Source organism: Staurois parvus, unplaced genomic scaffold (assembly GCF_062004578.1).
Source record: "Staurois parvus isolate SC_StPar_1 unplaced genomic scaffold, SC_StPar_1.0 ptg000132l, whole genome shotgun sequence".
In the NCBI taxonomy this organism is placed as follows: domain Eukaryota; kingdom Metazoa; phylum Chordata; class Amphibia; order Anura; family Ranidae; genus Staurois; species Staurois parvus.
Genome location: NW_028317928.1, coordinates 6724215 through 6750638, shown reverse-complemented (window position 1 = coordinate 6750638; position 26424 = coordinate 6724215). Strand labels below are relative to the sequence as shown.

The 26424-nt window shown below is 45.7% G+C and overlaps 1 protein-coding gene across 1 annotated transcript; it reads left to right on the top strand.

The window, feature by feature from the left end:
- Window positions 1-217: 217 nt before the first annotated feature.
- Window positions 218-26099, top strand: LOC149466245 (uncharacterized). The gene is made up of 11 exons (XM_089672901.1): window positions 218-329; window positions 567-696; window positions 982-1101; window positions 1188-1311; window positions 1415-1533; window positions 1643-1810; window positions 6129-6240; window positions 7752-8053; window positions 8135-8284; window positions 10557-10665; window positions 24777-26099. The coding sequence occupies exons 2-11, from the start codon at window positions 619-621 to the stop codon at window positions 25835-25837; spliced, it is 2343 nt and encodes a 780-aa protein (XP_089529027.1). The 5' UTR covers window positions 218-329; window positions 567-618; the 3' UTR covers window positions 25838-26099.
- Window positions 26100-26424: the final 325 nt, after the last annotated feature.

Here is a 26424-nt window from a genome sequence, read left to right as displayed (position 1 = left end):
TGGCGAAATGGAGAAGTGAGGTGCTACAAGAAAATGGCCGCCGCGCTCCTACAGTAAGGACGTAGTGCTTTTCAAGCATTATGCGAGCCGCCAATAGGAACGCGATGTGAGGTTCTCGGTCTGTGGGCGGAGCTTTACGTCACTATAGTAACCAGGAAGCGACTGAGTGGCGTGGAACGCAAAAGTGGACGTTGGGAGCCACGGGGCGGAAGTGGGAGGAGGCTAGTGATGATAGAGGGGAGACAGGGATCTTTGCTGAGGACTGAAGGGGGTTTGCATGTCTGTAGCCTGAGCTGGGGACGTAATACTAACATTTATCTAATGATAAGGTGATTATCAGTCACGCCTCATTATTTCTGCAGAATGGGAGATTCTGGGAAGTTTGAAGCCACTGATTACTGTCTTGGCTTTCATCCATTCACGTGTGAGTTGTCGGATGGTGGACGGAAAACAGTGTTTGCGTAACCGTAGTAGGGAGAGGATCTACAAACTGACCATCTTTTTCTAACCATGTGTGTTTTTTATTTTTTAATTTCATTTGGCTTGATACGTGTTATTATTCACAGGAGTCTCTGTTGGTCCCTCCCCTGAGGAGCCTTTCCAGTGCCCTAGCCAAATATGGAGAAGAAGCGGAGTCACGTGACCAAGAGGATATTAGACCTCACCCTGGAGATCATCTACCTGCTGACTGGAGAGGTGAGGAGGATTCTGGGTGGTCACATGACAGCACACCTATCTTTATTAATAAAACACAGACCTGACTGGAGAGGTGAGGAGGATTCTGGGAGGTCACATGACAGCACACCTATCTTTATTAATAAAACACAGACCTGACTGGAGAGGTGAGGAGGATTCTGGGAGGTCACATGACAGCACACCTATCTTTATTAATAAAACACAGACCTGACTGGAGAGGTGAGGAGGATTCTGGGACAGGTAGCAATGCTTCTATTTGATATTTATTTGTATTTCCTTATTTAGGATTATGGGCCCATAAAGAAGGTAAGTGGTCCTCAGAGGCCCCAGAGGATTTTTAAGAAGGAGAGCAAAAAGAAGATTCTAGATGTCACCCAGAAGATCGTTGAGCTGCTGACAGGAGAGGTGAGCGGTGCCGGGAATTCTGGGACATTCTCCAGTAACAGACAAGGGATGTGTCTGGATGGTGACTGTATCATTGTGTGTGTCAGGTTCCTGTAAGGTGTCAGGATGTCACTGTCTATTTCTCCATGGAGGAGTGGGAGTATTTAGAAGGACACAAGGATCTCTACGAGGACGTCATGATGGAGAACCGGCCGCCTCTCACATCACCGGGTAAGAGGAGACTTTCATTTCTTGTATTGAGGATCCACCTAGATACACACATCCTCTGATACATAGAAACAATGTATTCAGTCAGTGTGTGTGTTTCCTACAGATGGATCCAGTAATGGGAATCCACCAGAGAGATGTCCCCGTCCTCTGTATTCCCGGGACCCCACACAGGAACATCAGGAGATCCCTCAGGAGGATCAGGAGATCCCTCAGGAGGATCAGGTAGGAGGAAGAATTTACTTCTTGTGTTCAGCCCTTGTGCCTGGAGTTAGATAATATATATATATATATACATGTATATATATTTTTTTTTTCTTCGTGGGTTATGTAGGAAGAAAACCTGAGTGAATCTTGGAGGGAAGGTGGAGAAGAGACGTCCTTGAAAGATGATGAGCGGAGTGACATGGAGAAAATTCCTACAGATACACAAGACAAACGTTCCTCTGCTCTCTACTCTGGAGATTTAGAAAATATTTACAAGATTCTACAAGGCTGTCATGTAGGTCCATTATAAATGAAAACTGCTGATTGAATGGGGTGGTCAAATGGAAGAAAGGCAGTTAGAACAGAAAGGGGGCATTGGAGAAGACCTGTGACCGGTTTGTGGGTCCACCAGGCAGTGGGAAGTTCGGTGGCTGGATTGATTATGTGGAATGGGGAAAACCAAGGTGGCTTACAGTTACTAAACCCACAACAGTAAAATCAGTCTGTATATGCAGTAAAGCATGCTTGTTATACTCACGGTGGAACCTGAGGGGTAATCCATTATTTTAAAAAGTCTGTTTGATCCTGTCTTTTCTGATCCTCCCCTTGTTTTTTTACTGTCTTCAATCCATCTGCTATAGTACAGAGCAACAATGGCAAGTCTGCAAATGCTCTGTTTGGTGTGTATTTCTAGAGTCTTTTTTTGGGGGGGGTAGGGTGCATGTGATTAGCACTGTCTAGACAGAAGGTCAGGGGTCATGCAGCCTCATAGAACAGTCAGAGGAGAATGAAAATCTCTCCTACAAAATTATGCAGTGCTCGGCTGGACACTGTTAGAAGTCACCAGACTGTTATATACTGCTGATGAGAAAAGGTATTTAGCAGTTTATATTTACTAGGCTGCATGACCCCTGACCCTTTGTCTGGACAGTGTTGATTGTCTCTGTGCTGATCACATGCACCCTCCCAAAGAAAAAAACTCTCTAGCAATACACACTAAACTGAACATGTGCAGAGTGACTCCTAGAGCTTTGTACTATCAGCAGATGGATTGAGGACAGTAGAAGAAAGGGAGGATCAGAAAAGGTATTTAGCAGTTTATATTTAATAGGCTGCATGACCTCCGAATCTCTGTCTGGACAGTGTTGATTGTCTCTGTGCTGATCACATGCACGCTTCCAGGAAAAAAAAACAAAAAAAACCTCTCTAGCAATACACACCAAACTGAGCATGTGCAGAATGGCTACGGTTCAGTCTGTCTTATCAGGAGATAAGAGGCGGTCATTTGAAAAAGGGGAGGAACAGAGAAGACAGGATCAAACAGCCTTTTAACCCAATGTGGAGGATTAACCCCATAGGTTCCACAATGAGTATAACAAGCATGCTTTACTGCATATACAGACTGACTTTAGTGTTGTGGGTTTAGTAGCACTTTAAATCAGCTCTGGTCTCCACCCAGAGACTGACCACATCAATCACCTTGCAGGTGGATGGACAGACAGGGAGAATGTTTCACAACCAAAATCAGGATGCTGAAATCAGACCAGCAGCTGTGATGGAGCAGGTGTGCGGGGTCCGAGGAGAGCGGATATAGTGAATGTAGGGTCCGGGGAGAGCGGATATAGTGAATGCAGGGTCCGGGGTTTAGTAACACTAAGCTTTGAAAAAACCTGAAAGCTGATTGGTTTCTATGCAGAGCTGCACCAGATTTTGCACTCTCCAGGTTTAGTAAATCAACCCCATTAACTACAGCTGTGGGGATGACACTGGAGGATCTTGCCACACTACCACAAAGCCGACTTCTTTTAGAGCTCTTATCAGGTCAGTAGGACTCAGACTCGAGTTGATGGCGCATAATAATAATAATAATGACAATTTCAGAGCAGTAGTACATGAATTTAGATATTGTCTTAGAGTTCTGGAGTTTGCAAAGCAGGGTGGCCATGAAAAGTGGTCCCTCTTACACTGCTGCATTTTTTATTGAACCAAGTTACAGAGGTACCCCAGAGAGCTGTTCCTGTCCTATTCATCTCAAGGATCACTCAGCATTATTTTCTTGCACAGCCTGGAATCTAAGGGCGTTTACACCTGATGCGAGTGTTTTTTAGGTGTTTTTGTTTGAGCATTTTTGAGTGCATGTACAATCGTTTTAGAAGCGTATTTCAAGCGTGCGTATTTGGGCTTTAAGTGCATTTATTTTAGGCAATAGAAAGCATTAGGGGAGAGGAGACCAGTTGGCTGAAATTTTCGGTTTTGGGGACCAGATCGAGGCCTGATCTGATTCCATAGTGAAGCCCTGTCGTGTGTGTGTGTGTGTGTGTGTATATATATATATATATATATATATATATATATATATATACATATACAGGTGAAACTCAAAAAATTTGAATATTGTGCAAAAGTTCATTTATGTCAGTAATGCAACTTAAAAGGTGAGACTAATATATGAGATAGACTCAATACATGCAAAGCAAGATAGTTCAAGCCGTGATTTGTTATAATTGTGATGATTATGGCTTACAGCTCATGAAAACCCCAAATCCACAATCTCAGAAAATGAGAATATTGTGAAAAGGTGTATAATTCTAGGCTCAAAGTGTCCCACTCTAATCAGCTAATTAAGCCAGAACACCTGCAAAGGGTTCCTGAGCCTTTAAATGGTCTCTCAGTCTGGTTCAGTAGGAATCACAATCATGGGAAAGACTGCTGACCTGACAGTTGTGCAGAAAACCATCATTGACACCCTCCATAAGGAGGGAAAGCCTCAAAAGGGTAATTGCAAAAGAAGTTGGATGTTCCCAAAGTGCTGTATCAAAGCACATTAATAGAAAGTTATGTGGAAGGGAAAAGTGTGGAAGAAAAAGGTGCACAAGCAGCAGGGATGACCGCAGCCTAAAGAGGATTGTCAGGAAAAGGCCATTAAAAATGTTGGGGACTTTCAAAAGGAGTGGACTGAGGCTGGAGTCAGTGCATCAAGAGCCACCACACACAGACGGATCCTGGACATGGGCTTCAAATGTCGTATTCCTCTTGACAAGCCGCTCCTGAACAACAAACAACGTCAGAAGCGTCTTACCTGGGCTAAAGAAAAACAGACCTGGTCTGTTGCTCAGTGGTCCAAAGTCCTCTTTTCTAGCAACTTTTGCATCTCATTTGGAAACCAAGGACCCAGAGTATGGAGGAAGAATGGAAAGGCACACACTGCAAGATGCTTGAAGTCCAGTGTGAAGTTTCCACAGTCTGTGTTGATTTGGGGAGCCATGTCATCTGCTGGTGTTGGTCCACTGTGCTTCACTAAGTCCAGGGTCAACGCAGCCGTCTACCAGGAGATTTTGGAGCACTTCATGTTTCCTTCCACAGACGAGCTTTATGGGGATGCTGACTTCATTTTCCAGCAGGACTTGGCACCTGCCCACACTGCCAAAAGCACCAAAACCTGGCTCAGTGACCGTGGGATTACTGTGCTTGATTGGCCAGCAAACTTGCCTGACCTGAACCCCATAGAGAATCTATGGGGCATTGCCAAGAGAAAGATGAGAGACATGAGACCAAACAATGCAGAAGAGCTGAAGGCCGCTATTGAAGCATCCTGGTCTTCCATAACACCTCAGCAGGGCCACAGGCGGATAGCTTCCATGCCACGCCACATTGAGGCAGTAATTGCTGCAAAAGGGGCCCAAACCAAGTACTGAGTACATATGCATGCTTATACTTTTCAGAGGTCCGATATTGTTCTATGTGCAATCCTTGTTTTATTGATTGCATGTAATATTCTCATTTTCTGAGATTGCTGATTTGGGGTTTTCCTGAGCTGTAAGCCATAATCATCACAATTATGACAAATCATGGATTTAACTATCTTACTTTGCATGAAATGAGTCTATCTCATATATTAGTTTCACCTTTTAAGTTGCATTACTGAAATAAATGAACTTTTGCATGATATTCTAATTTTTCGAGTTTCACGTGTGTGTGTGTGTGTGTGTGTGTGTGTGTGTGTGTGTGTGTGTGTGTGTGTGTGTGTGTGTGTGTGTGTGTGTGTGTGTGTGTGTGTGTGTGTGTGTGTGTGTGTGTGTGTGTGTGTGTGTGTGTGTGTGTGTGTGTGTGTATACGCAATGGCGCGGGGAGGACTTTAAACCGAAAGACATCTGGTGCGACAAAACATGTCAGTTGGAGCCTTCCCTGTGACGTCATCACGTACAACTATACCGGAAGTACAGGGTTTTATTTTTTAAAGATTTTTAAAATATTGTATTTTTTATTCTTCTATTTTTTCACTTAATTGTGCGGTTTTTGGTTTTATTAGTTGGCTGAAATATACCTGAAGAAACACTCAAAAACACTTGATTTAAGGATTTTCAGGCATTACTGTTGAAATCAGTGGGGTCAGAAATACCCAAGTCTTCTACAAAGTAGCTCATGTAGCTTTTGGAGTGCTCATATGTGAACAGTCAGCATTGTAATACATGGGATTCTAGATGCGGAGCATTGGGGAGCTTCAAGCCACAACACTCTCAGGTGTGAATGGGGCCTAATACTTGTTATTTTTATAATTTATACTGATTTTAGTAGCTCTAACAAAACTACATTTCTTCTTTTGAATTGTCTAGGGTAAAACTTTAATGGATCTTAAAGTGGTAGTTAAAGAGGAAGAAGAAGAGTTGTATGTGATGGGTGATGGTCCATGTATGGAGGAGGAAGGTCCTCATGAGATCCGCACAGGTGAGGAATAAACTCTAAATCCAGAGAAGAGTCCCAGATCCTCCTTGTTTAGTCACTACAACCATCTCTTCTTCTCCCCCCTCCTCTGTCAGTAGACAGTAATGGGGGGACAGTATGTGCCCAGTGTGGGGGGGGGGGTCAGGAGCCATCAGCCTCTATGAGGACTCTGGCTGTCTTCTTCCTGTCCTTTCACCATTTCAGCCACATCTTGCAGAAAAAATAAAGGTGATCGCATCCAGTTTAATACTACCCTTAGTGTAGGTTGATTGGTAGGTAACCAGCAGTATATGGCACCAATCTGGAAACATTAAAGTGATACTAAAGGCTTGTTTAACAAAACAAAACGAAAAAAAAAACCCAAACATGTCATACTCACCTGCTCTGTGCAGTGGTTTTGCACAGAACAGCCTGGATCCTCCTCTTCTAGGGGCCCCGCCGGAGCTCCTGGCAGCTTGCTATGGGGGCACCCAAGCAGGCATGCTCCCGGGCTGTGGCTCTGCCTGTCCATTCACACACAGAGCCGCGGCTCGACCCCGCCTCCTCCCTCTCCTGATTGTCCCACTGGCTGCGATTGACAGCAGGTGGGAGCCTATAGCTCACAACAATCAGGAGTCCCCAGAGAACCAAAGCTCTCATGGACATCGATGGATCATGATGGAACACAGGTAAATGTTGGGGGGGGGGGGGGGCTGCTACACGCTACGCATAGAATGCATGAAGGTAAATAATCTTGAACCTTTAGAACCACTTTAAATAGCATCCGGTCAAGGTACACAGCAGCCTACGAGGCAGCAAGGTCAAATGGGACCATTTAGATCAGTAGATACAGCAGGCAACTAGGACTTTGGTCCAGAGGTGGTCAACCCGCCTGCAATAGAGGGCTGAAAACGGCAGGAAGCAGTCAGCAGGTGTCCATGAAGTGTTGTGTAGAGAGGAGAGAGTTGTGTGCTGGATTACTGAGATGCTGCTTTTTCTTTGGGACCCTGGAGCAGATGGGGACTGTAAACCCTATGAAGGGACAAGTTTTGCGGGCAGTGAGCCAAAACGATTGTTCCAGTGATTGATGGGCAGTTTTGTTTATTTTTTCATGCTGATAATAGGGTGGTTTTCTTTTGCCTTTTGAAAATAAGAAGTGTTGCTTTTACCAAAATAGCTGGTTGCTGGTCCGGAATCCCAGCATATCCCAATTGTTTTTTTTTTTTTAAATATTTGTTAAATGGGATTATTTCCTCCTTCGGTCAACTAGACCCTCCAATGGAAAATTAGATCTTGTACAAAGAGCCTTAAGGTGTTTGTAATTCAAGAGAAAAAAAATGGCGTTTAATTCCTAGATACGTAAAGTTCGGTTTATGGCATCAGTGGGCTTAAATGTTGGCTTTCTTCAATAGTGAGTTTTAGAACCCTGTCTGAGGATTTTTTGCAGGATCTTTGAGGATCCACCTAGATACGCACATCCTCTGATATAAAGACAGAGAAACAATGTATTCAGGCAGTGTGTGTGTTTCCTACAGATGGATCCAGTAATGGGATCTCACCAGAGAGATGTCCCCGTCCTCTGTATTCCCGAGACTCCACGCAGGAATGTCCTACCATCCCTCACCACCATCAGGTAGATGGATCCAGTAATGGGAACCCACCAGAGAGATGTCCCCGTCCTCTGTATTCCCGAGACTCCACGCAGGAAGGTCCCGTCATCCCTCACCACAATCAGGTAGATGGATCCAGTAATGGAAACCCACCAGAGAGATGTTCCCGTCCTCTGTATTCCCGGGCCTCCACAAAGGAACATCAGGAGATCCCTCAGGAGGATCAGGTAGGTGGAAACATCTCGCCATTGTGTTCAGCTCAGGAGCCCGGAGCTGGCTAATGATTTTATTGCTTTGTGGGTTTGTAGGAAGAAAACCTGAGTGAATCTAGGATTGAAGGTGGAGACGAAGAGACGTATATGAGGGATGATGAGCAAAGTGAAGAGGAGGAACTTTCTCCAGCTACACAGGACAGATGTACTTCTCCTCTCTACTCCGGGGATGTACAGGACTTTCATGTAGGTCATATGTTTTTAAACAGTAAAGTGATAAACATTTCTTCATGGAGGACAATCTCTTAGGCAGCCAGAGCACCTCTTAATGGCTGTGATGTGAGCCATCTTTGGTTGACTCACAGACACAGAGCTGTTCTGAGTGGCACTGTACCTTGTGGTTGCTTTGATGACCAATCGCAGTGATCACAGATGTTAATAATGTAGTGTTTACATTGGAGAGCCCCCCCCCCCCCCTCTTCCTCTTCCAACAGATGGAAAGGGAGGAAGGAGGAGCTAACGATTGAATGATTCTTTTATGGATTCTAGAGCACAGGCAGCAGATATTCAAGGCACTGTAATCATTGATTCATTTTTAACTCTTACCCCCCACCCCCGTGTATTTGATCTACATCCTGTCTCTATGTGACCACAACAGCACAATCAGTCTGTATATACAGTAAAGCATGCTTGTTTTACTCACTGTGGAACCAAAGGGGTTAATGTTCTGCATTGTGTAAAAAGGCAGTTTGATCCAGACATGTCTGATCCTCCCCTTCTTCCAGTGTCCCCCTCTTTATCTTCTGATAAGACATATTGTGTGGAGTTACTCTGCACATGCTCAGTTTGGTGTGTATTGCTAGAGAGGTTTTGTTTTTTTTCTTGCGAGAGTGCATGTGCTCAGCACAGGGCCAATCAGCACTACCCAGACAGACAAGGGTCATGCATCCTCCTAGAGAAAACTCCTCCTAGAAGCTTTAACCAGTGCTCTGCTGGACACTGATAGAAGTCACTAGACTGCTATATGCTGCTTTTGAGAAAAGGTATTTAGCAGTTTATATTTACTAAAATAATTGCATTTCCATGTTCTGTGTACTGTGGGAGACCAGATATAGTGAATGCGGGGTCCGGGGAGAGCGGATATAGTGAATGCAGGGTCCGGGGAGCCCGGATATAGTGAATGCAGAGTCCATGGAGAGCGGATATAGTGAATGTGGGGTCTGGGGAGACCGGATATAGTGAATGCAGGATCCGGGGAGAGCAGATATAGTGAATGCAGGGTCCGGGGAGAGCAGATATAGTGAATGCGGGGTCCGGGGAGAGCGGTTATAGTGAATGCGGGGTCCGGGGAGACCGGATATAGTGAATGCAGGATCCGGAGAGAGCGGATATAGTGAATGCAGGGTCCAGGGAGAGCGGATATAGTGAATGCAGGGTCCGGGGAGAGCGGATATAGTGAATGCGGGGTCCGGGGAGAGCGGATATAGTGAATGCAGGATCCGGAGAGAGCGGATATAGTGAATGCAGGGTCCAGGGAGAGCGGATATAGTGAATGCAGGGTCCGGGGAGAGCGGATATAGTGAATGCGGGGTCCGGGGAGAGCGGATATAGTGAATACGGGGTACGGGGAGCGGATATAATGAATGCAGGGTCCAGGGAGACCGGATATAGTGAATGCGGGGTCCGGGGAGACCGGATATAGTGAATGCGGGGTCCGGGGAGACCGGATATAGTGAATGCGGGGTCCGGGGAGAACGGATATAGTGAATGTGGGGTCCGGGGAGAATGGATATAGTGAATGCAGGGTCCGGGGTTCAGTAACCCTCTAACATCTTCAGCTCCCTTATCCTACAGATATGCACCCCTTCATTTAATGTATAACTAAAGGCAATCCTTTTTTATGTTTTGGATTGCGTGGAAAGGGGGGTTAGAACCCGTGTCTGTTTTTATTGCTGTCTGTGCCCCCGTTAGGGAGATTCACCCTCTCTATTTGTCCAGTTTACTATTATCATCAAAAGTGAAAGTAAAAAGAAAATCCCAAATTTTGGGTTGTCCCCAGAAAAGTAATAGAGGGGAAAGCTTCCAATGAGGACACTACTTCTGGTGATCTTGGGGTCACCAAGGAATTCCCTTAATTTGCAGAAATTTCCTCTCACGTCCTGTTTGGCTATGGAACAGGAAATTAAGTGAAATCTCCCCAAAGGGAGACCGATGGCAAAAAAAAAATCTGACAGGGGTTATAACCCTCCCTTGCTCTATCAAAATGAAGAAAAGTTTTGCCTCTAGTTCAACTGTAATGTATCTATTACTAAGCTCCCTCAATACCAGCATAGAACTGTCCCCATCCTATTTATCTCTAGGATTGCACAGCATGAGATTCTTTAGTAGCTTTGATTATGATACTCTGAACTTACTGTATATACTGTATGGTTCATACTGGTTCTGGTAGCTCTAACAAACAGAATTATTTTTCTCTTTTTTTCTTTAGATTATATAATGTATGTTTTGTGTTGCCTAGGTTGAAAATTTAATGGACATTAATGTGAAAATTAAAGAGGAAGAAGAGCTTTATGGTAGTGGTGATGATCCGTTTAAGGAGGAGGGGATCCCTCCAGAGATCATCACAGGTGAGTAATGAACACTAAATCCAGAGAAGAGTCCCAGATCCTCCTTGTTCAGTCACTACAACAATCTCTTCTTCTCCCCCCTCCTCTGTCAGTAGACAGTAATGGGGGGACAGTATGTGCCCAGTGGGGGACTCAGGAGTCATCAGCCTCTATTAACCACTTTACATCTGCCCTATAGCAGTTTTACTGCTACAGGGAGGCGTTCCTGTGGAACATCTCGAATGCCCTATAGCGGTTTTACTGCTACAGGGCGGCGTTCCTGTGCAAAATCAAGAATGCCCTATAGCAGTTTTACTGCAACAGGGCGGTGTTCCTGTGCAAAGTCACGAATGCCCTATGGCGGTTTTACTGCTACAGGGCGGCATTCCTGTGCAAAGTCACAAATGCCCTATAGCAGTTTTACATTCCTTTGCAAAACCACACATGGGCTCACGCGTGCCGCCGGAGCACCGCTTCTGCTGTGAAATGGCTCAGCACAAACCGACTTACAAGTCCTGGAGAGCAGTTGCTACAGATAGTCGGTCAAGGAGGGCAAGCTAGGTACACACGGGCCCAATATTGGCCAAAATTGGCCAACTTTTGGCCCGTGTGTACAGCTGACTGTTTGACAGGAGGCGGTCTCATGACTGACTTCTGTCAAACGGGCATGCTGGGGTAAACCAGCATCCGATCAGCGCTTGCAGCCAGTGGCTGCGAGCGCTGATCAGTGTTTCTGGCAGAACACAAAGGCAAAGCGGGAGAGATTGTCGCACTAACAGCGCTTGTGTTGGTACAGCGGTCTTTCATTGCACGATTTTCACACTCATGTTTGTAGTTTATTTATTTTTATTTATTTTAGGTATTTAGTGCCATCAATTTAGGCAGCGCTTTACATATATATTGTACATTCACATCAGTCCCCGCCCCTGAGGAGCGTACCATCTAAGGTCCCTAACTCACATTCATACATACACATACTAGGGACAATTAACCTCCCAGCATGTCTTTGGAGTGTGGGAGGAAACCGGAAACATTTCAAAGATGGCGGATGTACGGCCATCTTTAAAATGTTTCCACCATTTAAATGTCTTACTGGGGCTAACTGCGTCTCATCACCGTACTGTGCTTGATGTCTTCTGTAGATATCTGTGGGTTTTACGGCTTCGTTCACAAGAAACTTCATCACCGCACGCTGTTCCATGCACGCAATAACACTTGTCTGCCATCTTGATTACTGGTCTCTGGACTGGCCCACGACATGAGAGCCGCCTATCAGTAATAGGACACACTTGGCACTTACTACCGCGTGTAGTACCACCACGCTAGCATCCCCGTTTGACCGGTTTGACTTGAATGCCCCTCGTATTTTTAGAACAGGTCTGCGCCATTAGTTGCTACAGCCAAGATGTCACCAAAGTACAGCTAGAATACTCTTCACCTCTGGGGGATGGTAATTGTATGCTGCTCCGGCGACTTGCTGCAACTCCCAGCTGGCTCCCCTTTTATAGGCTCCTCTCCTTGTAATTAGGAGTTGCCAGGTTCGGGAGAGAGAGACACCTGTCCCTGGAGGGGTGTATGTGCAGCATGTACGGCTGCTGTACTGAAGTTCTGGAAGCTCTTCCTGGGACTTTGCTCTCCGGCTCATTAACCCTCGCCTACCGGGCACTTATACCCCCTTCCTGCCCAGGCCAATTTCCAGCTGTCAGCGCTGTCACACTTTGAATGACAATTGAGCGGTCATGCAACACTACCCATATGAAATTTTTATAATTTTTTTGAGACAGATAGAGCTTTATTTTGGTGGTATTTAATCACCTCTGGGTTTTTTATTTTTTCTTAAACAAACCAAAAACCACAGAAAATTTTGAAAAAAAAAAAGAAGTTTTTTCTTAGTTTTTGTTATAAAATTTTATAAAAAAGTGATTTTTTTCCTTCACTGATGTGCGCTAATTAGGCTGCACTGATAGGTGGCACTGATGGGCACTGATTAGGAGGCACTGGTAGGTGGCACTGATGGGCATTGACAGGCATCACTGACGGGCACTGTTAGGTGGTACTGACTGGCACTGTTAGGTGGCACTGTTAGGCGGCAATGATAGGCAGCACTGACTGGCACTTATAGGCGGAACTGACTGGCACTGACTGGCACTGATGGGTAACACTAAAAGGCAGCTCAGATGGGCACTGATATGTGGCATTGATGTGGCACTGACAGGTGGCATGGATAAGCACTAACAGCTGGCACTGATGGACACTGACAGGTGGCACTGCTGGGGCTACACTGATCATCAGTGCCCTGATGATCAGTGCACATGTCCCTTCTGAGTAAAGCCGATTACCGGCTCTCCTCTGTCAGCGTGACAGCTCGCGAGGAGAGAAATGTCGATAACCGGCATTTCCCTGTTTACATGTGATCAGCTGTGATTGGACACAGCTGATCATATGACCGAGCCGACATCTTCGGCTTTTTCCGTTGATCGGTGATTCGCTGTGTCCGAGGGAAACAGCCCACCACCGATCGCTGTGCGCTCCTGGAGCCACTCATATGACGTCCTCCCAGAATGAGAGAACCACCTTGAGCCTGTCGTTACCTTATATGGCGGGCGGTTAACCGCTTCCCGTACAGCGACGTACTGGTACATCACTGGATGGGAGGGGTGATATCTTGGTCATCGCAGCAGCGATGACCAAGATTATATTTTTTCCCTGAGCGATCAAGGAACACGGTAAGGATGCTAACGGCGGCAAAACCCATTCCTGGGACACAGTGAGGGGAACTGATCTTTTTCCCCTCATTCTGTGATATCAGAAACCGGAAGCGACGAGGATTTAATCACTTCCGGTTTCGGTTTGATGTTTACAAACACTTACCGGATTGTATAACCACCTTCCACCCGCTATATAGTCCAATGACGGGCGCAAGGTGGTTCTCTCGTTCTCTCATTCTAACCGCACATGCGCGGCTCAGGGAGCGTGTGGCAATCAGCAGTGCACTGTGTCCATCAGACACAGCGGATCACTGATCCACGGAAAGAGCCGGCACGGTCATGCAATCAGCTGTGTCCAATCACAGCTGTTCGAATGTAAACAGTGAAATGCTGGTTATAGGCCTTTCTCTCCCCACGAGCTGTCACACTGACAGAGAAGACGAGAGGAGAGCCAAAAATCGGCATTCCTCAGAGGGGACATCTACACTGATCATCAGAGCACTGATGATCAGTGTGCCCTGATGATCTGTGTAGCCCCAGCAGCGCCACCTGTCAGTGTTCATCAGTGCCAGCTCTCAGTGCTCATCTATGCCACCTGCCAGTAACCATCAGTGCCCATCTGAGCTGCCTTTCAGTGTCACCAGTCAGTGCCGCCTATCAGTGCCAGTCAGTGCCGCCTATCAGTGTGCATCAGTGCCGCCTATGAGTGCCCGTCAGTGCTGCCTATCAGTGCTGCCTAACAGTGCCAGTCAGTGCCACCTATCAGTGCCACCTTTCAGTGCCGTATATGGGTACAGTGTTGCATGACCGCGCAATTGTCATTCAAAGTGTGATAGCGCTGAAAGCTGGAAATTGGCCTGGGCAAGAAGGGAGTATAAGTGCCTGGTAGGCTAGTGGATAAGCATCTGATCAAGCCAGGTTTGATCAGATGCTTTGGAGGCCAGAGGAGACATCTGGGGTCTAATAGACCCCAGATCTCTCCATAAAGAGGACCCGTCACAGCCTATGGCTATTACAAGGGATATTGTTCATTCTTTGGGATAACAATAAAAGTGATTAAAAAAAATGAATAGAATGTGAAAATTTTTTTTTTAAACAAAACAAATAATGAAATAAAAATTATAAGTACCCCCATCCTCCGGTGCTCGCACGCAAATGGGAACACACACACATCGGTCCCGCACGCATATGTAAATGGCGATCGCACCACACGTGAGGTATCGCCACGAACCTCAGAGCCAAAGCAATCATTCTAGTTCAAGATGGGTAACCTGTAAAGACTTTTAAAGCGTCGATTTTTAGGTACCGTAGTTCGGTGTCGTTCCATGGGCAATTTTAAAGGCAATGTTTGTTCTCTGTTTACTCGGCATAACATAATTGTTTTATATTTTTATCAAAACATTGGGTATTTTATTGTGCTTTTGTGCATTAAAATTCATTAAAGTATAACTAAAGGCACATTTTTTTTTTTTTAGTGTTGGATAGAGTGGAGATGGATTAGATCCTCTGTCAGTTTTTATTGCTGTATGCACCCCATTAGGGAGATCCCCCCCCCCCTCTCTGTTTGTCCTGTTTACTATTATCATTGAAAGTGAAAGTAAAAGTAAATCCCAAATTTTAGGTTGTCTCCAAAAAAGTAAAAGAGGGGAAATCTTCCAATGGGGACACTAGATCTGGCGACATGAGGGCTCACCAAGGAATTCCCCTAATTTGCAGGGATTTCCTCCCACTTCCAGTTTGGCTATGGGACAGGAAGTGAAGGGAAATCTCCCCAAAGAAACACAGATGAAGAAAAAAAATCTGACTGGGGGTAAAACCCTCTCTTATGCAGGCCATAAACGGGGAGAAAACCGGCCGTTTTTTTACAAAAAAAAATGAAAATCTGTCGTTCAGTCAGCCGACGTTACAACTATTGCTAAAAAAAATCGTCTGATTTTCGTCCCGTCTACGGCCGGTAAATATAATAGTGGTGTCCCTGCAGAGAGCTCCGCTATTATATTTGATATTTAAAAGTATAGCAAAGTTGCAACATTGTATCTACAGTCAGGTCCATAAATATTGGGACATTGATACAATTCTAACATTTTTGGCTCTATACACCACCACAATGGATTTGAAATAAAACGAACAAGATGTGCTTTAACTGCAGACTGCCAGCTTTAATTTGAGGGTATTTACATCCAAATCAGGTGAACGGTGTAGGAATTACAACAGTTTGCATATGTGCCTCCCACTTGTTAAGGGACCAAAAATAATGGGACAATTGGCTTCTCAGCTGTTCCATGGCCAGGTGTGTGTTATTCCCTCATTATCCCAATTACTATGAGCAGATAAAAGGTCCAGAGTTCATTTCAAGTGTGTTATTTGCATTTGGAATCTGTTGCTGTCAACTCTCAAGATGAGATCCAAAGAGCTGTCACTATCAGTGAAGCAAGCCATCATTAGGCTGAAAAAACAAAACAAACCCATGAGAGAGATAGCAAAAACATTAGGTGTGGCCAAAACAACTGTTTGGAACATTCTTACAAAGAAGGAACGCACCGGTGAGCTCAGCAACACCAAAAGACCTGGAAGACCACAGAAAACAACTGTGGTGGATGACCGAAGAATTCTTTCCCTGGTGAAGAAAACACCCTTCACAATAGTTGGCCAGATCAAGAACACTCTCCAGGAGGTAGGTGTATGTGTGTCAAAGTCAATAATCAAGAGAAGACTTCATCAGAGTGAATACAGAAGGTTCACCACAAGATGTAAACCATTGGTGAGCCTCAAAAACAGGAAGGCCAGATTAGAGTTTGCCAAACGACATCTAAAAAAGCCTTCACAGTTCTGGAACAACATCCTATGGACAGATGAGACCAAGATCAACTTGTACCAGAGTGATGGGAAGAGAAGAGTATGGAGAAGGAAAGGAACTGCTCATGATCCTAAGCATACCACCTCATCAGTGAAGCATGGTGGTGGTAGTGTCATGGCGTGGGCATGTATTGCTGCCAATGGAACTGGTTCTCTTGTATTTATTGATGATATGACTGCTGACAAAAGCAGCAGGATGAATTCTGAAGTGTTTCGGGCAATATTATCTGCTCATATTCAGCCAAATGTTTCAGAACTCATTGGACGCCGCTTCACAGTGCAGATGGACAATGACCCAAAGCAGACTGCAAAAGCAACCAAAGAGTTTTTTAAGGGAAAGAAGTGGAATGTTATGCAATGGCCAAGTCAATCACCTGACCTGAATCTGATTGAGCATGCATTTCACTTGCTGAAGACAAAACTGAAGGGAAAATGCCCCAAGAACAAGCAGGAACTGAAGACAGTTGCAGTAGAGGCCTGACAGAGCATCACCAGGGATGAAACCCAGCGTCTGGTGATGTCTATGCGTTCCAGACTTCAGGCTGTAATTGACTGCAAAGGAATTGCAACCAAGTATTAAAAAGTGAAAGTTTGATTTATGATTATTATTCTGTCCCATTACTTTTGGTCCCTTAATAAGTGGGAGGCACATATGCAAACTGTTGTAATTCCTACACCGTTCACCTGATTTGAATGTAAATACCCTCAAATATAAGCTGACAGTCTGCAGTTAAAGCACATCTTGTTCATTTCATTTCAAATCCATTGTGGTGGTGTATAGAGCCAAAAATGTTAGAATTGTGTCGATGTCCCAATATTTATGGACCTGACTGTATTTGTATCCATTTTGGATATAGATGTTTCTCTCCGGATACAAATTGATACAATGTTGCAACCGCAATACTTTTAAATGTCAAATATAATAGTGGACAAGGACACTCCGCTATTATATTTGACATTTAAAAGTATAGCGGTTGCAACATTGTATCTATTTGTATCCGAATAGAAACATCTGTATCCGAAATGGATACAAATAGATACAGATCTTCTTTGTCTTCATCTTCTTTTTCTTCTTTTCTTCCAGGTCACGGCTCATGCACAGTTTTTTAATCGGTGAAAAGATCGGCCGATAAGCCCATCATTGCCGTGAAAACCGGCCGATGGACAAAATCGGCCGTTTTTTTCCCCAACATGACCGATTAAAAAAAAGTGTCAAAATCACGAAAAACGGCAGACCAATTCACCCACTAACAATCCAAAAATCGGCCAATTATTCTTTCGGACGAATTTTCGGCCGATTTTCGACCCATCTATGGCCTGCTTTACTCTATCCAAAATGGGAAAAAAGAAAAAATGTTTTGCCTATACAGGTGTACCTCGGTTTACTAACGCCTCGGTTAACGTGATTTTTGGTTTCCGAATGAAAATCCATTGAAAATAATGCCTTGGTTTACAAATTTTTTTACACATTTTTTTTTTGCAATACAAACTGTATGTCGGTGCCAGTTTTTAGATGCAATTTCCGGCTTTTTTTTTGTTCTTCTTCACTATAGCTCACAGAATTAGCTGTCACTTTACCCAGAGCTAAAGGAAATTGTTTCTTTTAACTTGTGGAAATAAACTAAAAGGAAACTTTGTTTCTTTTAACTGGGGAAATAAAATAAAAGGAAACTTTGTATCTTTTAGCTGGGGGGAAAGTGACAGCTGATTCTGTGAGCTATAGTGAAGAAAAAAAGAACCTGGTAATTTCATTTAAAAACCGGCACTGACCTATAGTGACAGCGTTTTATGGGAAACCGCGTTTCGGTTTACAAATTGTTTTCGCAATACAAAGTGTATGTCGGTGCTGATTTTTAAATGCAATTGCGCCTTTTTTTTTCTTCACTATAGCTCACAGAATTAGCTGTCACTTTCCCCGAGCTAGAGGAAACTTTGTTTCTTTTAACAATCTAAAAGGAAACATTCTTTCTTTTAATTTGGGAAATAAACTAAAAGGAAACTTTGTTTCTTTTATCTTGGGGAAACAAACTAAAAGGAAACTTTGTTTCTTTTAGCTGGGGGGAAAGTGACAGCTGATTCTCTAGTGAAGAAAAAAAAAAAGCTGGTAATTACATTTAAAAACGGCGCTGACCTTTAGTGACAGCGTTTTTATGGAAACCTCGTTTTCGGTTTACAAATTTTTTTCGCAATACGAAACGCCACGGAGAATGCATTAAGTTCGTAAACCGAGGTACACCTGTAGTTCTACTTTATATGAAGAGAGGGACGAGCGCTGGATATGATAGGATTCAAGCTGCTAGCATATAGGTAAACCTCGTATACCCCATTCATCAAAATTCAAATACAAAAAATGCAGCGCTTGAGTGTATAATACAGGGAATTAGCATGAATAACAGATTTAAATGTTCATATTTCAACATGCACCAGATTCCACATTCTTAAATTGTTAAAACAATAATCAAATGAGTAATGAAGATCTATCCGTCTAATCAAGGTGCATATAGTGATGGTGAGGCTAAAATCATAAGTTCTGTGATGTATCCAAAGAAATCCGTGACTTCCGTGATAGGGGAATAACTGTATAATGCACTAACCAGATAGCGCAAGTACATGCGCATTGGAGTATAATGACCTACTCCTGGTCACAGCCAGATGGTCCTCAGCGTGAAGCCCTCAAGGACACCAGTGCACCACTCTTGCCGTCTCCTACCACCAGGGGGGGTGCGCCTCTTTACAGTAACACAAAATCACTTTGTATCCTCTATCGCCAGGATTGGTGTACTTTCTTATCAGGAGATCATCTCAGGGGCTCAGCAATAAGACCCAAAAGAAAGAAATCTTGATAGTGTAGTATTTTATTCAAAGGTAATAAGGACACCTCTCACACCATTTATTATCCATTGGTTTCATGCATCTGACTGTCGGCCATCTTTTTGGATTCTATGCATCAGCTTTTTGGACATTACCATGTAAGTGTATTACTTACTTTTTTACCCCCCCTGGTGGTAGGAGACGGCAAGAGTGGTGCACTGGTGTCCTTGAGGGCTTCATGCTGAGGACCATCTGGCTGTGACCAGGAGTAGGTCATTATACTCCAATGCGCATGTACTTGCGCTATCTGGTTAGTGCATTATACAGTTATTCCCCTATCACGGAAGTCACGGATTTCTTTGGATACATCACAGAACTTATGATTTTAGCATCACCATCACTATATGCACCTTGATTAGACGGATAGATCTTCATTACTCATTTGATTATTGTTTTAACAATTTAAGAATGTGGAATCTGGTGCATGTTGAAATATGAACATTTAAATCTGTTATTCATGCTAATTCCCTGTATTATACACTCAAGCGCTGCATTTTTTGTATTTGTAGTTCTACTTTAACCACTTGCCAACCGTAGATAGCTGAATGACGGCTTCACTGCGGCCGGCCAGTTCTGGGTGGACGTCATATGACATCCTCCCAGAACACACTCTCCTGCATGCCCCCGGGGGTGTGCACCCGGTGATCTCTGTGATCGCTGTCTTATGGACACAGCTGGTCACGTGATATGGTAAAAGCCAATCACAGCAGCCTTTTACCACGTGATCAGCCGTGTCCAATGACAAACTGATCACCGGGAAATGCAATTGCCAGTTATCGGCTGCATTTTCCTCATGTTGTCACAGCGTGAGGAAAGTACTGTCGAGAAGCGGCAGTTGTCAGAGGAGGGATCGGCACCCTCAGTGCCATGATGATCGGTTCCCAGCAGTGCCCACCAGTGCCACCCACCAGTACCCACCAGTTCAGCCTAGCAGTGCCATCCATCAGTGCCACCCATGAGTGCCCAGCAGTGCCTCCAGTCAGTGCCCAGCAGTGCCACCCATCAATGACCAGCAGTGCCACCAGTCAGTGCTCAGCAGTGCCGCCAGTCAGTGCCCATCACAAATGCGAGCTCATCAGTGGCACCTATCAGTGCTGCCCATCAGTGTCACCCATCAGTGTCTCCTATCCATGCCACCTCATCAATACTGCCTATCAGTGCCCATCAGTACCACCCATCAGTGCTGCCTATCACTGCAGCCTCATCAATGTACCTCAGTGAAGGAGAAAAATTACCTGTTTGCAAAATTGTATAATAGAAACAAAGAAAAACTTTTTTTTTCAAATTGTTTGCTCTTTTATTGTTTATAGTGCAAAAAATAAAAACACCCAACGGTGAGTAAATACCACCAAAAGAAAGCTCTATTTGTGTGAAAAAAATGCTAAAAGTTTCATATGGGTACTGTGTTGCATGACCACACAATTGTCATTCAAAGTGTGACAGCGCTGAAAGCTGAAAATCGGCCTGGTAAGGAAGGAGGTATACGTGCCCTGTAGGCAAGTGGTTAATACCTTCCTGCGCCAATTCTGCCATTCCTCTCCTATATATAAAAAACATCTTTTTTTTTGCTAGAAAACTACTTAGAACCCCCAAACATTCTATATTTTTTAAGCAGAGGCCCTAGAGAATAAAATGGTGGATGTTGCATATTTTTATATCGCGCAATATCTGCGCAGCAGTTTTTCAAACACACATTTTTTAGAAAATACACTTTACCCACTTGCCTACAGGGCACTTATACCCCCTTCTTTACCAGGCCAATTTTCATCTTTCAGCGCTGTCGCACTTTGATTGACAATTGCGCGGTCATGCAAGATTGTACCCATATGAAATTTTTATCATTTTTTTCACACAAATAGAGCTTTCTTTTGGTGGTATTTAATCCCCGCTGAGCACTTTACTTTTTGCGCTATAAACAAAAAAACTGCAAAATTTTTTTTTTAAAAAAGTTTCTTTGTTTCTATTATAAAAATTTTCAAACAGGTAATTTTTCTCCTTCATTGATGTGCATTGATGAGGCAGCACTGATGGGCACTGATAGGTAGCACTAATGAGGTGGCATGGATAGGTGGCACTAATAGGCAGCACTAATGAGGTGTCACGGATAGGCGGCACTGATAGGTGGCACTGACTGGCATCACTGCTGGGCACTGACTGGCGGCACTGACTTGCACAACCACTGGGCACTGACTGGCAGCACTGCTGCGCTGCACTGGTGGGCATAGGTAGGTGGCACTGGTGGGCATATGTGGGTGGGCACAGGTGGGTGGCACTGCTGGGCACAGGTAGGTGGCACTTCTGAGCACAGGTGTGTGGCACTGCTGGATGGCACAGGTGGGTGCACGGCTGGGCACAGGAGCGTGCACTGCTGGGCACAGGTGGGCACACTGCTTGGCACAGGTGGGTGAACTGCTTGGCACAGGTGGGCGCACTGCTGGGCACAGGTGGGCGGAACTGGTGGGTGGCACTGCTGGGCATCGATCATCAGGGCACTGATCATCAGTGCCCTGATGATCGGTGCTGATCCCCGCTCTGACAACTGCCGGTTCTCGGCAGTACTTTCCCCACGTTCTGACAGCGTGAGGGAAGTGCAGCCGAGAACCGGCAATTGCATTTCCCGGTGATCAGCGTGTCATTGGACATGGCTGATCACGTGGTAAAAGGCTGCTGTGATTGGCCTTTTACCACATCACTTGATCAGCTGTCTCCGTAGGACACAGCGATCATGGAGATCGCCGGGTGTGCGCCCCCGGGGGGGTGTAGGAGAGCACGTTCTGGGAGGACGTCATATGACAACCTCCCAGAACTAGCCGGCCGCAGTGTAGCCGTCATTCGGCTATCTGCGGTCAGCAAGTGGTTAAAGAAGCCTATCCTGCTTCTACCTAGTAAACTGCCATTTATTTCCTCCATCAGCTCATCCCCCACAGCTATTACCTTTTGTATCACTCAACCCTTCCTCCTAGATTGTAAGCTCTGAGGACCAGGGCCCTCTGTTTCCTCTTGTACCAAATTGTATTGTAACTGTAATGTCCGCCTTCATTTTGTAAAGCACTGCCCAAGCTGTTGGCGCTATATAAATCCTGAATAATAATAATAACTGGCAGTGAAGCCTTGCAGCTTCACAGCCGGCCTCTTACTGCACATACGAGAAGCGCCCTGTGCTTTGTGAATGGTCCTGCAGTCGTCTGGGACCTGTCAAGTGTCCCAGAAGGTTGCGGGGCCGTACTTCCAGCTCACATCGCCAAGAGGCATCTGACCAGAAGGGGGAACGGGTACCTGTCAAAACCAGGCACCCGCTGCCCCCCAAAAAGTGCAAAATGTGGCAGCGGAGGTGGGAGGGGGGGAGGATACAAACAAGCAGAACTTCCCCTTTTGAGTGAAGTGCTAAACAGTTACTGCTACTGGAGAACGGTGTATTCTGGAGCTGTGACCCAGGCTGGATTGTATGTAAAACTGTGTGTTATAAACATAGCCCTCTCTCCTCCAGCACTGGCACTTGCACCGAAGTAGATTCATCTCCTTGATAGGAGCTCGCCTCCCCTCTCCCTCCCCTCTCCCTCCCCCTCCCCACCCATTTCCTCCCCTCCTCTCCCATCCCCTCCCCTCCCTTCCTCTCCCCTCCCCTCCTTTCCTCTCCCCTCCCCTCCTCTCCCTCACCTCAACTTTTCTCCCTCCCTTCCTCTCCCCTCCCCTCCTCTTCCACCCCTCCTCTCCATCCCCTCCCCTCCTCTCCTCTCCCCTCTCCCCCCCTCCCCTCCTCTCCCCTCACCTCCCTTCCTCTCCCCTCCCCTCACCTTCACTTTTCTCCCTCCCCTCCCCTTTTCTCCCTTCCTCTCCCTCCCCTCCTCTCCCCTCCCCCCCCCTCCTCTCCCCTCCCCCCCCCTCCTCTCCCCTCCCCCCCCTCCTCTCCCCTCCCCCCCCCTCCTCTCCCCTCCCCCCCCTCCTCTCCCCTCCCCCCCCTCCTCTCTTCTCCCCTCCCCCCCTCCTCTCTTCTCCCCTCCCCCCCTCCTCTCTTCTCCCCTCCCCCCCTCCTCCTTTCCCCTACTCTCCCCTCCCCTCATCTCCCTTCCCCTCCCCTCCCCTCCTCTCCCCTCCTCTTCCCCCTCCTCTTCCTTTTCCCCCTCCTTCTCCTCCTCCTCCTCCCACCACTGTCTGACCTCAGCAACTGTACGACGGATTGGAAGAGTGCCTCTTTAAAGTGTTACTAAACCCACAACAGTACAATCAGTCTGTATATGCAGTAAAGCATGCTTGTTATACTCACTGTGGAACCGAAGGGGTTAATCCTCTGCATTGTGTAAATAGGTTGTTTGATCCTGTCTTCTTTGATCCTCCCCTTCTTCCAGTATCCCCCTCTTAACTCCTGATAAGACATATTGTGTGGAGACACTCTACACATGCTCAGTTTGGTATGTATTGCTTGAGAGTTTTTTTTCTTTTGGAGGGTGCATGTGATCAGCACAGGGCCAATCAGCACTGTCCAGACTAGATCAGCGGTTATGCAGCCTCATAGGGGAGAATGAAAACTCCTACAAGATTAACCAGTGCTCTGCTGGACACTGATAGAAGTCAGAAGACTGCTCGATACTGCTGATGAGAAAAGGGATTTAACAGTTTATATTTACTGAAATAATTGCAATTCCATGTTGTGTGAACTGTGGGTGACCACATATAGTGAATGCAGGGTCCAGAGAGCGGATATAGTGAATGCAGGGTCCGGGGAGAGCGAATATAGTGAATGCAGGGTCCGGGGAGAGCGGATATAGGGAATGCAGGGTCCGGGGAGAGCGGATATAGTGAATGCAGGGTCCGGGGAAACCAGATATAGTGAATGCAGGGTCCAAGGAGACCGGATATAGTGAATGTGGGGTCCGAGGAGACCGGATATAGTGAATGCAGGGTCCGGGGAGACCGGATATAGTGAATGCAGGTTCTGGGGAGAGAGGATATAGTGAATGCAGGGTCCGGGGAGAGCGGATATAGTGAATGCAGGGTCCGGGGAGAGCGGCTATAGTGAATGCAGGGTCCAGGGAGAGTGGATATAGTGAATGCCGGGTCTGGGGAGAGCAAATATAGTGAATGATGGGTCCGGGAAGAGCGGATATATTGAATGCGGGGTCTGGGGAGAGCGGATATAGTGAATGCGGGGTCCCGGGAGAGCGGATATAGTGAATGCGGGGTCCGGGGAGAGCGGATGTAGTGAATGCAAGGTCCGGGGAGAGCGGATGTAGTGAATGCGGGGTCCGGGGAGAGCGGATGTAGTGAATGCGGGGTCCAGGGAGAGCGGATATAGTGAATGCTGCGTCAAGGGAAACCGGATATAGTGAATGCAGGGTCCCGGGAGATCGGATATAGTGAATGCGGGGTCCGGGGAGAACGGATATAGTGAATGCAGGGTCCTGGGCTTTGATGCCAAAGCTTTGACTCAGTCAACTGACCACAGTTTAATGTGTGGTCATTTGACTGAGTCAAAGCTTCGGCAGCAACAACAGGTGAGATGAGTGGTTTATAGCCCAACATTGGACACTGATATTGTGTGTCCTGAAAAAGATGCTAGCAAAGCAGTTTCCCATCCACAGAGGATGAAGCACACTCCGATAGTCACGTAAACAAGTCCATAGTAATAAAAGATACTTTTTTATCATTTTGGAAAACCGTCCCAAAAACTGTCTTAACTTGACATCGTATTTCTTCCAGGTGGATATCAAAGCAGAAATTATGAGAATAGACTTTCCGTTTTTGCTCCATATGGTAATACAGAAGAAGACTTCATGGAAGATTCTTCAGGAAGAAACTCAATGTCCTTGTATCTCCATGCAGGACCTCGCATGGCTGACCTGTCGTTGGATCCCTCCATACACAGTGGGAATATTCCTGGTCACTCACGCCCCAGTACTCATCACTCAGGTGGTGAAATGTTCCCATTTTCCAAGCATGTCAAGGAGGAAGAACTTATCATTGACCACTCAAGTCATAGCTTGACAGGGACCTATTCACACTCTGATTATGAAAATGGTTTTTTTCAAAATTGTCTTCTCCAAAGACACCAATCTAACCACGCCTGGGGACACCCTTATTCGTGTACTGAGTGCGGGAAAGGTTTTAAGCTGAAATCGGCCTTTTTAAGACATAAAAGGACCCACACGGAAGAGAGGCCGTTTTCATGCACCGAGTGCGGAAAAAGCTTCTCCCAGAGGGCCCATCTGGTTTCCCACGAACGGATTCACACGGGAGTGAAGCCATATTGCTGCTCCGAATGTGGCAAATGTTTCTCCCACAAAATATCTCTCATCACACACGAGTCATTTCACACAGGGGTGAAGCCGTTCTTCTGTACCGAATGCGGGAAACAGTTTTCCCGAAAGTCAGTCCTTATCCTTCATGAGAGGGTTCACACAGGCGAGAAGCCATATCCGTGCCCAGAGTGCGGGAAGTGTTTCTCGCAGAGGACTCATCTGAACACGCACAGGAGGAGCCACACGTCGGAGAGGCCTTTCTCCTGCTCGGAGTGTGGGAAGACCTATTCCCGGAAATCGTACCTTGTCGACCATCTCAGGACCCACACGGGGGCGAAGCCTTACTCGTGCTCTGTGTGTGGGAAGTGTTTCTCCTGCAAGTCGAATTTAATCACTCACCAGACGATCCACAGCAGCAAGAAGCCTTTCTCGTGTGCCCAGTGCGGAAAGTGTTTTCAGACAAGGTCGGCCTTCACATATCATAAGAAATTGCATGCGGCAGATAAGCTTCCTCTGTGCTGAGAAGATGGGGATGCATTTTGCACGACTTTGACCTTTTGTTGGGTTCCAGACAGGAAAGAGCAGCCATAAGCATACAGTGCTTTGAAAAAGTATTCATACTCCTTGAAATGTTCCACATTTTGTCATGTTACAAACAAAAAAATGTATTCTTTTTATTGGGATTTTATGTGATAGACCAACACAAAGTGGCACATAATTATGAAGTGGAAGGAAAATGAAAAATGGTTTTTAAAATTTTTTACAAATAAATATCTGAAAAGTGTGGCGGCATTTGTATTCACCCCCTTTTACTCTGATACCCCTAACTAAAATCTGGTGGAACCAATTGCCTTCAGAAGTCACCTAATTAGTAAATAGATTTCACCTGTGTGTAATGTAATCTCAGTATCAATACAGCTGTTCTGTGAATCCCTCAGCTGTTTGTTAGAGAACATTAGTGAACAAATAGCATCATGAAGGCCAAAGAACACACCACACAGGTCAGGGATAAAGTTGTGGAGAAGTTTAAAGCAGGGTTAGGTTATAAAAAAAGTATCCCAAACTTTGAACATCTCACGGAGCACTGTTCAATCCATCATCCGAAAATG

Excerpts from the sequence above, each read along its gene's own strand:
- LOC149466245 (XM_089672901.1), top strand. The coding sequence starts at position 619 with ATGGAGAAGAAGCGGAGTCACGTGACCAAGAGGATATTAGACCTCACC. Across the intron at positions 1,534-1,642 it reads AGATCCCTCAGGAGGATCAG|GAAGAAAACCTGAGTGAATC; the intron begins GTAGGAGGAAGA and ends TGGGTTATGTAG. Across the intron at positions 1,811-6,128 it reads AGATTCTACAAGGCTGTCAT|GGTAAAACTTTAATGGATCT; the intron begins GTAGGTCCATTA and ends TGAATTGTCTAG.